Source organism: Saccostrea cucullata, unplaced genomic scaffold (assembly GCF_032062105.1).
Source record: "Saccostrea cucullata isolate Sc308-1 unplaced genomic scaffold, CSIRO_AGI_Scuc_v1 ctg2170, whole genome shotgun sequence".
NCBI lineage: Eukaryota > Metazoa > Mollusca > Bivalvia > Ostreida > Ostreidae > Saccostrea > Saccostrea cuccullata.
In genome coordinates, this window is record NW_026936609.1 from 1 (window position 1) to 13,293 (window position 13,293).

Here is a 13,293-nt window from a genome sequence, read left to right on the forward strand (position 1 = left end):
TCCAGCCATTCAAGTAAAACGTGCAAGACTGCCCTAAATAACGATTGCAGCTTAACTTCTACGATACAATAGGTTCATTATATCGAGATCTGAGTGAAGGAATAATTCTTTGACATTTTTAAATTCCCGTTTTTCAGATGATTAGGTCGAATTTTCTCTAACTTAGAGCAGTGTAGCCACCCCTGGACTTCCGGTACAAGGACTGTCTTTAATGCATATGATACGTTAGACCCTGTTGAGGCGTAATGTAGTGAAATTTCGCATCAGCAACTCTCCATCACCTTTACATTGAAATTTTCCAGCTAGAGCAATGGAAATGCGTACATAGGCCATTTTCAAGTAGCTTTAGCATCGTTACGGGAAAAGGAAGGAGAGTTTATTTTTTGAAATATTGCTAAATTACTTATGATGAACAGTATAAAACCCTTAAAACTCCATAATATTGCCAAATGTTTTGTTCAACATGCAATTTTTGATTTCGCTTAAGCAGACTCAAACTTGACTTCCGGTTATGGTATGGAAATCGTTCAAGCGTTAAATTACCGATGTTTACCAAATTGAAGATATTCATAATTTAAAGATACAAAATTTTTTACTTTACATAATTATTTCCCCCTCAAAGTAGGGTGTTGCGTTTCTTTTGTGTGTCAGTATACTTTAAGCAGGGAGAAAGAAAATCAATATCAAAGTGCATTCAAGAGATTATACAATAGTGTTGTCAGTGTGCACATGTTTACGTAGATACAAAACAACTTAAACATTCTACCGTGCAAACATTAATCATGGCCGGACAAATTTGGATAGACAAGTTCTACAAATGTATTTTTGAAAAAGATATCGATACGTTTCGAAAGACTTGGTATCATACTGTGGACATGAAACCTCATCACATTCGCTTAATCGTCCGTATGGCAACCAGACAAGGATTTGTTAAAGGACTTCGCTTCATAGTACAGGAACAAGGTGCAGGTTGTCTAGATCTAGAGAAAAGTGATAATATGTTCCATGTTGCTTGCAAAGCTGGACAAGTTGAAGTCGTGAAGTACCTAATAACTCTAGAGGAATTTGACAAAAGTACAACAGTTTTCAATAGTGATTTTTGGTATTTTATATCCATTTCGTCAGAGACAAATAGTATCAAAGTGATCAGTGTGTTACTTGCCATTGGAAAACTTGACATTAATCAAACCTCACCAGAAGGCGTTTCTCTACTTTTCAGAGCAATTGAAAATCGCAAAAAACGACTTTCAGATTATCTTATTGAGCAAGGAGCCAATGTTACATTTGTTGGTACAGGTAAAGGAACGGGGTTAGGAAATATCAGCTGTGTTTGCCTCTCAGCAATGAAAATACCATCTCTTCTCCCCGCTTTGCTTGAAAGAGGAGGAAAAGTTAATGATGTTTACGAAAAAACTGGACAGTCAATTTTGATGTTGGCATTTGAAAATGATGCAGATCGAAAGACAGTAGAAGGCATTGTTCGCGCTGGAGCAAACTTAAGCTGGAAAGACAAATATGGAAGGACAGTTTTTTCAATGTTAAAATCATTAGGTTTGGTTCATTTGTATTAGAGAAATATGTCTGATCAGGGTGTTTCATAAGTATATAATTACTTAACATTTGTCTTTTTTGAAATTCTCCTGTGCTTCTTGTCCGATTTCAATCAAAGTTAAAGCAACTTTAATTAAAAAGTTACAGGGGATGCTCACTTCTCCTAATCCCTCCTTTAATGTTTTGGAGGTCCGTTTTTGCTCTGCTTCTATTTTGTATTGTTCAATCGTCTTTTGAGCTGGAATACCGTTTGTTATCTTTATGTACTCATTTCTTCTGTTGTAAGAGTTCACTGATGTTCAAAATTATGATTATCACTGACCTTCTATGGAATCAATTAAGTATTGCAATCACATAGGGTTCAGCAAGACTTTTTTTATATAGAAAATAAACGAGTAAATATTTGAAATTATATCACTGACCTTCTATGGAATCAATTAAGTATTGCAATCACATAGGGTTCAGCAAGACTTTTTTTTATATAGAAAATAAACGAGTAAATATTTGAAATTCCGAGTACTTTGATAAACAATATTTTACGAATGGTATCAGCTCTTTTCATGTACATACGAAATACACGCTCCAGTCGAATGTTATAGAAATTCATAAGAAATCTTTCAAGATTTCTTTTAAAGTCCTAATCCTCTTGCAAAGAGCTCTGTGAATTCACTCTATATTCAAATATTCATAAGATTTGCATCCCAATAGACCAATGACGGGCTCAAAAAAGAAGAACTTTGAAAAATAAAATTAAAAATCTTTCTTAAATATCTTCCAGATAACATTTTATTAGATCACATTCACAACCATGTATATTTTCACAGGTCAGTTATATGGGGTATTGGATGCAGGGATCACGATAGATGATATTGAAAAACAATACAATTTTTCTACGTTGGATTTCATATTGAAGTGCCGCATTTATGAAAAGAAAGATCTTTTACTCCTGTTAGAGAAAGGCGCCAATCCTAACTTTTACGGTGACGGTGAAACGTCCTTGCTTACTAATGCATGCAGAAGTCCATGTCGATCTGAGGAGAATGTTCGAATTCTATTGCAGTACGGTGCAAATCCAAATCATGTTGATGAGAAAGGATTTTCAGTTCTTCAAAACATTTTGAAACAGAGTAATTATTTTCTTTACTTATAACACTTGTAAATGAAATTGTTATACATGCATTAAAATATCATTAAATGTATATTAACGCATAAACAGAAAACAAAAAGTATCACAATTTTGACTTAATAAACAATATTCTCTCTGCCAGGTTTACTCTTATTTGGAAAGAAACCCACTGGCTTAAAATCTTGGGTCATTTGATTGCACGTCAATAAATTAACATAATTAGAACTACTTCAATTTGCATGGTACTTATTATATTGATGATTTTTGTAACCTTTCTTTCCTATAAATTTTGAAATGGGTTTAACAAGGCGAATTTTTAAAATTCTGGAAGGTTTTTATTTTATCGATTTAATTGTTAGTAATTGTTTTACGAAATTACGACTAACCAAAAAAGATTTATTTTAATTCGATTTCTATTATTTGCAGCTTAACAACAATTATTTTACATTTCTTTTTTTAAATTTGATTCCCACTTTTTTACACATAAACTCAAAGGGGCTTATTTAATGATGTTTTGGAGGTCCGTGTTTGCTCTGAACCTATTTTGTATTGTTTTATGGACTTTTGATCTTAAATACTGTTCGTTATCTCTATATGTTTCATTAATGAAATCAAAATGTATTTTATAGTGATATCTAGGAAGTTTTTAAAAGTTCTTCAAATTCAAGTTAAATTATATATTTTATTTCCAGATACAAATTTTATCTTTATGTGTAATATATAGGAAATTAAGGGACACTTTTGTGACCCACATTAATTGAAATACAATAAATGAATCTTACTAGTCTAGATCCTTGTAAGTAGAGAATTTATCAAACATTCAACATTTGATTTAAAATTTACTGCTAAAAGTTGTGCATTAAAATTTGATTACAATACCTATTGTTATTGATTGAAACCATGAATGAGCAAGAAAATTTTGACACTTCAGTGTGCTTTACAGTTGCTTAAACCATTTTTGTTTGGATGTCAAAAGGTTCGAGTTGCAAAGCTGCTCTTCTTCTCCTTGACTTTGGAGCTAAACCAGGTGATAATTGTTTATGGAGTATGGTACAGGTAGCTTCAAGCGATGACATGTGGCTTAGTTTAGGAAAACGATTGCTAGAGGAGGGTGCAGATCCAAACGAAAAGTCAGAAGACAAACAATCTATCCTGTCAGTTGCTATCGAAAGAAAATGCGTTGAATTGGCTGAAGAACTAGTAAGATATGGTGCCGATATCAACTACATCGACCATTTTGATAGGTCTCCGTTGAATTATGCTTGTAGATTAGGTAAGAATTTATATCTAAAACAATCTCAATGAATTGTTTATAATAGAAGCAAACAAAATTCATTTCATTGCCATGATGAAATATGAAGTAGCCTTAGGATATCATATTGTCACTTGTTTGAAGGCCAATAATTGTTTTTTTTACACTTAATAATATAGGCATAACAAAATGTATTTGTGAAACACTGATGCCCCTGTATGACAGATTATGGCGAGGATTGAAATTACTCAAAATGCAAGTCAAACTCAAAGGTCAAGGTCAAAATTGTTATCCAAAGAAAGGTCTTGTCACAAGGAAGACACCTATGCAAAAACGAAAGCTCTAGTACTAACGGTTCTAAAGTAATGGTCAAGGTTAAATTTGTAAAAGTTGGCCAAGCTCTAGGATCAAGGTCAATATATCAAAAATATTTATACCCACTGAAAGGTCTTATCAGTATAATTACACCTGTGAAGTATGAAAGTCCTAGCTCAAACTGTTCAAAATCCATGGGAAAGATAAAACCCTTTGGTACCCAAAGAAAAATCTCAAGAAATACACCTGTGAAATATGAAAGTCATAGCCCCATCCAGTCAAAAGTTATTGGCAAGGTTAAAGTTTTTGCAGACAAACAGACAGAAAGACGGACGGACAGGACAAAAACTATATACCCCGAAACTTCGTTTACGGGGGGGGGGGGGCATAAACGTATCTATAACAAAGTACAATATAGAAAATTTGAATTATTTTGACATCCTTAGACAACATGAGATTAAGACTTAAACTAATGGTGATATAATTCAATTCTGTATATTTCAAAAGTGAATACGTCAAGTGAATGTGTACAAATATTTTTTGCAGGTATAGGGTGTAGAGAATTAAGATGCTTAAGCACGCTCCTAAAATATTCAGTAAAGCTGGACATTAGACATGTCTTCGAGCACATTGGTGTTCTGGGGAAAACTTGTGACAAAGCATACTCTAGCAATTACCAACACATTTTCACTTTTGACGTAAAGGGTGTTTTCCAACTTTTTATCGCCGGAGCTGATTTGATGAATAAACAACCTGGGTAATGAAATATTATTATTGATTTTGAATAGTTTATTAGGAAAGAAGTGAAGTTAGTCTTATTTCATTTCTGTCACCTTATTCAAGATAAATCCAGTGTTAGATGAATTTTTGCGGGTCGCATACGTCTTTGTGGATACGTGGATGGTTTAGAAATAATTATATTTATCTCATAGATTTTGTTTATTGCGATGAATTAACAGGGTTTATTAATAACCATATTTTGCTTATATATTTTTTACCTTTTGAGTTAGGATGAAACAATATTTAAGGTCAAGATCTAGTAAATGAAAGATGCCTACAGATTAAGAAAATCTAAAAAGTAAAACACCTTTAATGATTCTTTATAATTTTAGCTTGGTCAAATAACGTGTTTCGGGTCATCATTTGTAGGAAAACGAGATGAAACACAATATTTTACACAGTCACTTTTAATAGAAATTAAGAAAATCAGTCATGAATATGGAGGGTTTTTTTTTCAAATTCGACAAAGGAAATGTATTTGGATTGCTTACAGTCTCAAAAAAACAGTTTACTAATTTGTATGTTCAGGGCCTCTTGTTTAAAATAATATCAAATTTAGAATAGGTATTGGGATTACTTTTCATATGATTTCAGATTGAATTCCATGAAAATATACTTTTTTCTACATAATTCTGTTAAAGCCGTAAAGTACGAGAACTGGAAAGTTGAAAATAATTGTGGCGTCATAATGGATCTAGCACCAAAAAAAATTAGTCTAAATTTATCAACTATCTTGACTTTAAACACTCGTATAATTTCAATTGTGCCTGAAAGAAACGGTCAGTTTTGAAAGAATAATAATGATTAAATACAGGTAATAGACCCAGGTGATAAACATGTTTCCTTTCCTCTAATTTGTAGATCACATGTTGTTAATTTGTATTTCAAATAACATGCTCTTGAGAATAGCTTACAATGTTTTTCTTTCATTTGATCTTGACTTTTATGATAATTTTGAACAGTTGACACTTATATTCTGTATTCATAATGATATCATTCCCTTGTTTCAGTTCTTTTCCACTAGAATGTCTTAGAAGTCTCGCAACTTATGGATTATTTGAATCCATTAAATTTTTTATGCGTTGTGGCTGGAACATAGACACAGAAAAAAGTTGGATCAGAGGATTTGAAAATGAAGAAAATTTTAGATGTTCTTTTATCGTTGACGATGACAACTACACAACAGAAGTCAGTGTTGAAGACAGGGCTGCTATAACAGCTGTTTTAAACGAAATCGAGAATGAACCAACAACTCTACAAGTCCTTTGCAGATGTAGAATTCGAAAACAGCTTTCATCTCATGGTCAGAGTATTTTGCCATTAATTGAAGATTTACCAATTCCAACAAAACTGAAATCTTTTCTTAAATTTGAAGATCATGAATTTCCCAAGAATGAGACAGTGACAGTAAATATTCACAGAAACTACAGGTAAGTCAGACAACAGTCGCCCGATTGCGCGCTGAGCACTAGTTCGGTTTTTTTTTTTAACATCATCCGACCTTTACGAAAACCGAACACCTGAATGACTATCGACTGTCGACAGACTTATAACAATCGTCTTCCGATGGTTGAGCGATGATCTCGTATAAGTCGACGGATGATTAAACTACTGTTTAAATTGAGGGAACAGATCATCGAATCGAGACAGAAAAAATATAACTGGGCTAGGTCTACTGCATAGATCTCTCATAAATGTATCCTTAGGGTTTCCCAAAAAAGGCAATACGATAGGAAAAAGATATAATGTATAATCATAACACATTTACTATTCTTTTTCAGCAGCTACCGTTATGATGATTATTATGATGATTATGATGACTACGACGATTATTACGATAATGATGACAATTATTACGATAATGACCACCAGGAGATGATCTTTGATACCGAATCAGATGAATGGATACCGATATGGTGGTATGTCTTTGAATTAAAATCAATGATATAATTTAATTTCATAAATAAGTATACCTGCACTTTTAAAAGAAAGTTCGTGCACGTTGTTATCCTGACCCGTCTGTCTATCTGTCCGTCTCTCTGTTACATCTGTGACATTTTTTTTTTAAACTCAAACTATTTTAAGCATTAGCCGATTAATCTTTTTGGGGGATGTCTGGTGATGTGTTTATGGGTCCTGAAAAGGTAAGATGTGTTCAGTGTTCAGTCCTACTGTTTACTACCTGTAACATATTTTTACTGGGGCTTGGACGTCAAAAATACATGTATGTACAGCAAGGTCGAAAATTAATACCGCTACAAGGCATTCAATATTTAACATGCTCATGAACTAAAAACAAAGTGAAACACTCTGGGGAAACTTTTACATCCAATCATTTGAGAGCCTGTAGTGGAAGTTTTCCATGTACAAGTTTGTGTCAGGAATGACCCAAACAAAAACACTATAGTTAACTATAGTAATAACTTTGACACTCTGAAAACTTTGATTTACTGTAGTGATAACTTCGACACTTTGGTTAACTTTGGCGAAAACTTTGAAAACTTGATTTAATATAGTGATAACTTTGAAAACTTTGAATAGCTTTGGCAAAACTTTGATGCTTTGATAAACTATAGTGATAACTTTGTAAACTTTGACCACAGTGAAGATTTTGATTTAGTAGAAAGAACACTTTCAGTTGAAATCTTTGATTTACTAGAGGGAACACTTTGAAAACTTTACTTTGACACTTTGATTAACAATAGGGATCACTATGAAAACTTTAATTTACCCTAGTAAAACCTTTGACACTTTGATCTTCTTATAATACAAATTCAGAGACTAAAAAAAGGAAAGAGAAAACTTAAACTCATATTTCAAAAATCATTCCTTTATTAACCAATGAAAACATTTTGCGAAAACTTTGAAAACTTTGATTCACTATAGTGATCACGTACAAACTTTGAATAAGTTTATCGAAAACTTTGACACTTTGATAAACTTTGGCGAAAACTTTGACACTTTGATAAACTTTGGCGAAAACTTTGACACTTTGATAAACTTTGGCGTAAACTTTGACACTATTGTTAAAACTTTAAAAACTTTGATTAACAATAGTGATCACTTTGAAAACTTGTAAAACTTTGTCGAAAATTTTGACACTTTGATTTACTATAGTTAACTATAGTAAACTATAGTATTAGTAAACTATAGTTATTTTTTTTGTTGGGGGGAAGGGGTGTCTCAGTGAAAAGGTATATATTGTTAAACTGCTTGTATGCGCACAATAAAATATTTATTCTTAAAAACTAAAATAAGATTTTGATATGCACGTGTTTCAGGTAGAAGGACACAGGCATTATTATGAACGGGTTCAAAGAATGAAAAGGAATACACCTGTTAGGAAAAGTAACATTTTTCGCTGACGGGTACAAAACATCAACGTTTTGATTCTTTTTTAGTTTGATAGCTGTTTTTACAATTATCACAGAATTATTGGGGGAAAATTATGTACATTATATATGTAATTGACCCTATTTGTTGTACATGTATTTTTATCAGTTCACATTAACTAAGAGCTCATTTGAGTTCAAATCTATATTAACACGAACTTTTCCATTTTCGTCTTTAAGTTAGAAAATCCAAACAACTTTGACATTTTATTTGTTCAAGGGGAAATGAAGGGCCATGATTCATTCTATGAGGAGATGTCACAGCAAAGGCAAAATTATTATTAAGCCACATATTAATTTGCCCTCATTTAAAAAAAATCTTTTATGGAATGAAATACATTTTTGGAAGTCTTACTACATGTATTTGTTTTTATCGTTTTCGATTTTATTTAGATGTTTAATATTAAATAAAAAATATATATATATTTGGTGTAAAAACATGTAGTTATGTATTGAAATAATTTGTAATGTATCTTTGCTTGATTAAAAGTTGAGTAAAAAGTATCAGTGCTTGTAGATTTAGAAATAAATGTGATGTTCATGGTAAAGCATTGGTGGTGTATGCAATTTTTATATATTTACGCCTTCGGCATTTATGCAAATTATCACGCAAGCATGAAATCTAAAAAAATAAAGATATTCCTAAAATAAAAGCTTATTAAGCGTGGCATTCACATGTGTATGAAACTTCTTTTTCAACTATGAAATAATATGTCTGTAAAAATGTTATTTTTTTTTAATGTACATTCATGTAATATATATTCTTTTCACCAATAGCTAGAATTCATATTTTCTTTCTCATTGAACGATGATTCTGAATTCGTATATACTCTATATTTCAATTAACAGTGTTCAAGAAAAACGATGTCATATTATTTAACATGGGTTTTCAAAAAACCATTTGCACTTGACTTTCCTTAATAGATAAAATAACTTTTATCTTGTTTTCGGTTTAGTATTTGGCAAAGCCCAAAATCTTGATTGGCTAGATAGCCTTGTCTTACGTTTAAACAAAAACTTATGCTAATGTAAGTGTCCACCCGTCTGTCTACATAATGAACATGTATGTGCATTTAAATCTTTGGGTCATTTTGGGTGATTTCATTGTAACGCGAACGAACAAAAGAATTCATAACAACTGTGCATATATTCGTGTACATGATAGTACACTTCGATGGAAAGCGTATCCATAATAACAAATTTGTGAAAGTGCAAGATGCGTCAATCAAACCCGTCCAGAAATTCGAAGTTTCAATAACTTCGTGATGAAAAAAGATACATATATACATTTTTCGTGTGAAATGGTATTGTAATATATAAGTCGTGATATTGTATAGAAATTGAGAAAATATTAACTTCAAATCTGCGCGTGTCAAAGGCTTTCATGCCAGGTTTTAGAGCATGCGACGACGAGGAACTAGTTTTCCGAAATCTGCACGTGCTCTTTGAAAAACTGGACCTCGAATGCAAGGTAATTTAAAATACATTGTTGATCTTTTTTGTTTTTTTAGAGAAAAGAAAAATGGACTGTATTTGTTTTCGAAGGAATAAAAATAGGGAATCAACTTTAATTACATTAATTGTGAATTAACAGCGTTTTGTTTAATTTAAACTGTGTGTTATACATGTACGTGGTAAATATTTCCCTTTAACTTAGTCCTACTCTTTGTGAATACCTTTATATCAATTTCCTGTACAGGTTGCAATATGCACATTTAAACGATCACAGAAAAACTGAAAACATGAGGTTTGAATTCTTGTATGCATGATCCTGGGCTTCCTCTTTTTTTTAATTTATCAAAAAAGTGCGTCTTTCATGAAATCATGTAACCGTCCTACCGACACTGTTGTACAGGGACAAAGCGGTTGTTTAAAATCTTTTTGCAATATCTTTTAGCCTGACGATGCAAACATTTAAACATCGATTTTTTTGGATAAGATATGCCAAACATTACATACACCGGCGTGTCGAGGGTTGTAGATCCTACCCCCCATCTATATAGAGAGTGACTTCCCCTAGAAGTCTGGGAATGTATCACGATTATTAAAACCATACTTTCCCATCTCCCTAGCCATATACTCCCTTCAGTGTATAAATAATGTAATAACAATAAGTATGAAAAACGTCAGCATTTGACTCAATGTTAAATAACATTTGCTGACAAGGTCATTGTATCGACCATAGAGCTTACGAAATGGTTACTTTAAACGAGACGGCTGATATTCTTATTTCGTCAGGCAATCAGAAGTTGGACGGTTATTCGCTATTCGCTATTCGCCATTCGAATGGCGAACCGCAGGCTGTCTGCCGTTCGCTATTCAAATTACCGTAAATGTCCTAATAATTTTTTTTTCAAAAAACCTTAATAACGCATTATAATCCGTGTTTAAGAAGAAAAACAAAGACATCACTTAAAGAAGAAGAGTGAGGACCCCAAACCAATGCAGCTAGTCTGACCAAAATGATGAATATTTAGCTAGCCCGGTCAAAATTGGAGAAAAAAAGTATTTGTACATAAGAGTAAATTACCCGGGGTCAGGATAACATCCTGGATCCAATATTTAGACTCTTATATTTTTACAAGGGAGGAATATGGGAGAGACCTTTCAAACCTCAAAAGAAATTTATGTTGCAAGACCGGACACCTATTTAGCTAGCCCGATCAAAATTGGAAAAAAAGTAAAATACTACAATTATAAGAGTACATTGCCCGGGGGGCTGGATAACATCCTGGATCCCATATTTAGATCTTCATATTTTTACAGGGGAGGGGTATGGGAGAGACCCTTCCACTGTCAAAAGGAATTTATGTTACAAGACCGGGAACCTATTTGGCTAGCCTATTCAAAACTGGAAAAAAAACGTATAATGCTATAATTATAAGAGTACATTGCCCGGGGGGCTGGATAACATCGTGGATCCCATATTTAGATCTTCATATTTTTACAGGGGAAGGGTATGGGAGGGACCCTTTCACTTTCAAAAGGAATTTATGTTACAAGAACGGGAACCTATTTAGCTAGCCCGGTCAAAATTGGGAAAAAACGTATAATGCTTTAATAAGTAGAGGACATTGCCCGGGAGGCTGGATAACATCGTGGATCCCATATTTAGATCTTCATATATTTACAGGGGAGGGGTATGGGAGGGACCCTTCCACTGTCAAAAGGAATTTATGTTACAAGACCGGGAACCCATTTGGCTAGCCCGGTCAAAATTGGGAAAAAACGTTTAATACTTTAATAAGTAGAGGACATTGCCCGGGGGGCTGGCTAACAGCGTGGATCCCATATTTAGATCTTCATATTTTTACAGGGGAGGGGTATGGGAGGAACCCTTCCACTGTTAAAAGGAATTTATGTTACAAGACCGAGAACTTATTAAGCTAGCCCGAATGAAATTGGAAAAAAGCCTTATAATTCTATTATATGTATTTCTGAATAAGAGTACATTGCTCCGGGGGATAGCTAACATCCAAGATCCCATATTAAGACCTTCATATTTTTACAGGGGAGGGGTATGGGTGGGACCCTTCCACTGTTCAAAGGAATTTATGTTACAAGACCGGGAACCCATTTAGCTAACCCGGAGAAAATTGGAAAAAAAAACCCGTATAATTCTATTATATGTTTTTCTGAATAAGAGTACATTGCCCTGGGGTCTGGCTAACATCGAAGATCCAATATTTAGACCTTCATTTTTTTACAGGGGAGGGGTATGGGAGGGACCCTTCCACTGTCAAAGGGAATTTATGTTACAAGACCGGGAACCCAGTTAGCTAACCCGGAGAAAATTGGAAAAAAAACCCGTATAATTCTATTATATGTCTTTCTGAATAAGAGTACATTGCCCTGGGGTCTGGCTAACATCGAAGATCCCATATTTAGACCTTCATATTTTTACAGGGGAGGGGTATGGGAGGAACCCTTCCACTGTTAAAAGGAATTTATGTTACAAGACCGGGAACTCATTTAGCTAGCCCGGAGAAAATTGGAAAAAAACGTATAATTCTATTATATGTATTTCTGAATAAGAGTACATTGCCCTGGGGTCTGGCTAACATCGAAGATCCCATATTTAGACCTTCATATTTTTACAGGGGAGGGGTATGGGAGGAACCCTTCCACTGTTAAAAGGAATTTATGTTACAAGACCGGGAACCCATTTAGCTAGCCCGGAGAAAATTGGAAAAAAAAACCCGTATAATTCTATTATATGTACATATATTTCTGAATAAGAGTACATTGCCCTGGGGTCTGGCTAACATCGAAGATCCAATATTTAGACCTTCATTTTTTTACAGGGGAGGGGTATGGGAAACCCTTCCACTGTTAAAAGGAATTTATGTTACAAGACCGGGAACCCATTTAGCTAGCCCGGAGAAAATTGGAAAAAAACGTATAATTCTATTATATGTTTTTCTGAATAAGAGTACATTGCCCTGGGGTCTGGCTAACATCGAAGATCCCATATTTAGACCTTCATATTTTTACAGGGGAGGGGTATGGGAGGGACCCTCCTACTATCAAAGGGAATTTATGTTACAAGACCGGGAACCCATTTAGCTAACCCGGAGAAAATTGGAAAAAAAACCCGTATAATTCTATTATATGTCTTTCTGAATAAGAGTACATTGCCCTGGGGTCTGGCTAACATCGAAGATCCCATATTTAGACCTTCATATTTTTACAGGGGAGGGGTATGGGAGGAACCCTTCCACTGTTAAAAGGAATTTATGTTACAAGACCGGGAACTCATTTAGCTAGCCCGGAGAAAATTGGAAAAAAACGTATAATTCTATTATATGTATTTCTGAATAAGAGTACATTGCCCTGGGGTCTGGCTAACATCGAAGATCCCATATTTAGACCTTCAT

At 33.8% G+C, this 13,293-nt stretch overlaps 2 protein-coding genes across 3 annotated transcripts in view; both read left to right on the plus strand.

Moving 5' to 3' along the window:
- Positions 1 to 727: 727 nt before the first annotated feature.
- LOC134245919 (putative ankyrin repeat protein RF_0381) lies at positions 728 to 8,991 on the plus strand. 2 transcript variants are annotated; one of them, XM_062728156.1, is made up of 7 exons: positions 728 to 1,551; positions 2,376 to 2,678; positions 3,654 to 3,950; positions 4,791 to 5,001; positions 6,035 to 6,454; positions 6,806 to 6,943; positions 8,306 to 8,991. In XM_062728156.1, the coding sequence occupies exons 1-7, from the start codon at positions 783 to 785 to the stop codon at positions 8,307 to 8,309; spliced, it is 2,142 nt and encodes a 713-aa protein (XP_062584140.1). In that variant the 5' UTR covers positions 728 to 782; the 3' UTR covers positions 8,310 to 8,991. The 2 variants fall into 2 exon arrangements, with proteins under 2 accessions (XP_062584140.1, XP_062584141.1); XM_062728157.1 differs by lacking the exon at positions 6,035 to 6,454.
- Positions 8,992 to 9,834: 843 nt separating this feature from the next.
- The window catches only part of LOC134245918 (stimulated by retinoic acid gene 6 protein-like), a 36,400-nt gene continuing 32,941 nt past the window's right edge, over positions 9,835 to 13,293 (plus strand). The window contains exon 1 of the mRNA XM_062728155.1: positions 9,835 to 9,887. The gene's annotated coding sequence lies outside the window, so the exon portion shown is untranslated. The remainder of the gene's footprint in view (positions 9,888 to 13,293) is intronic.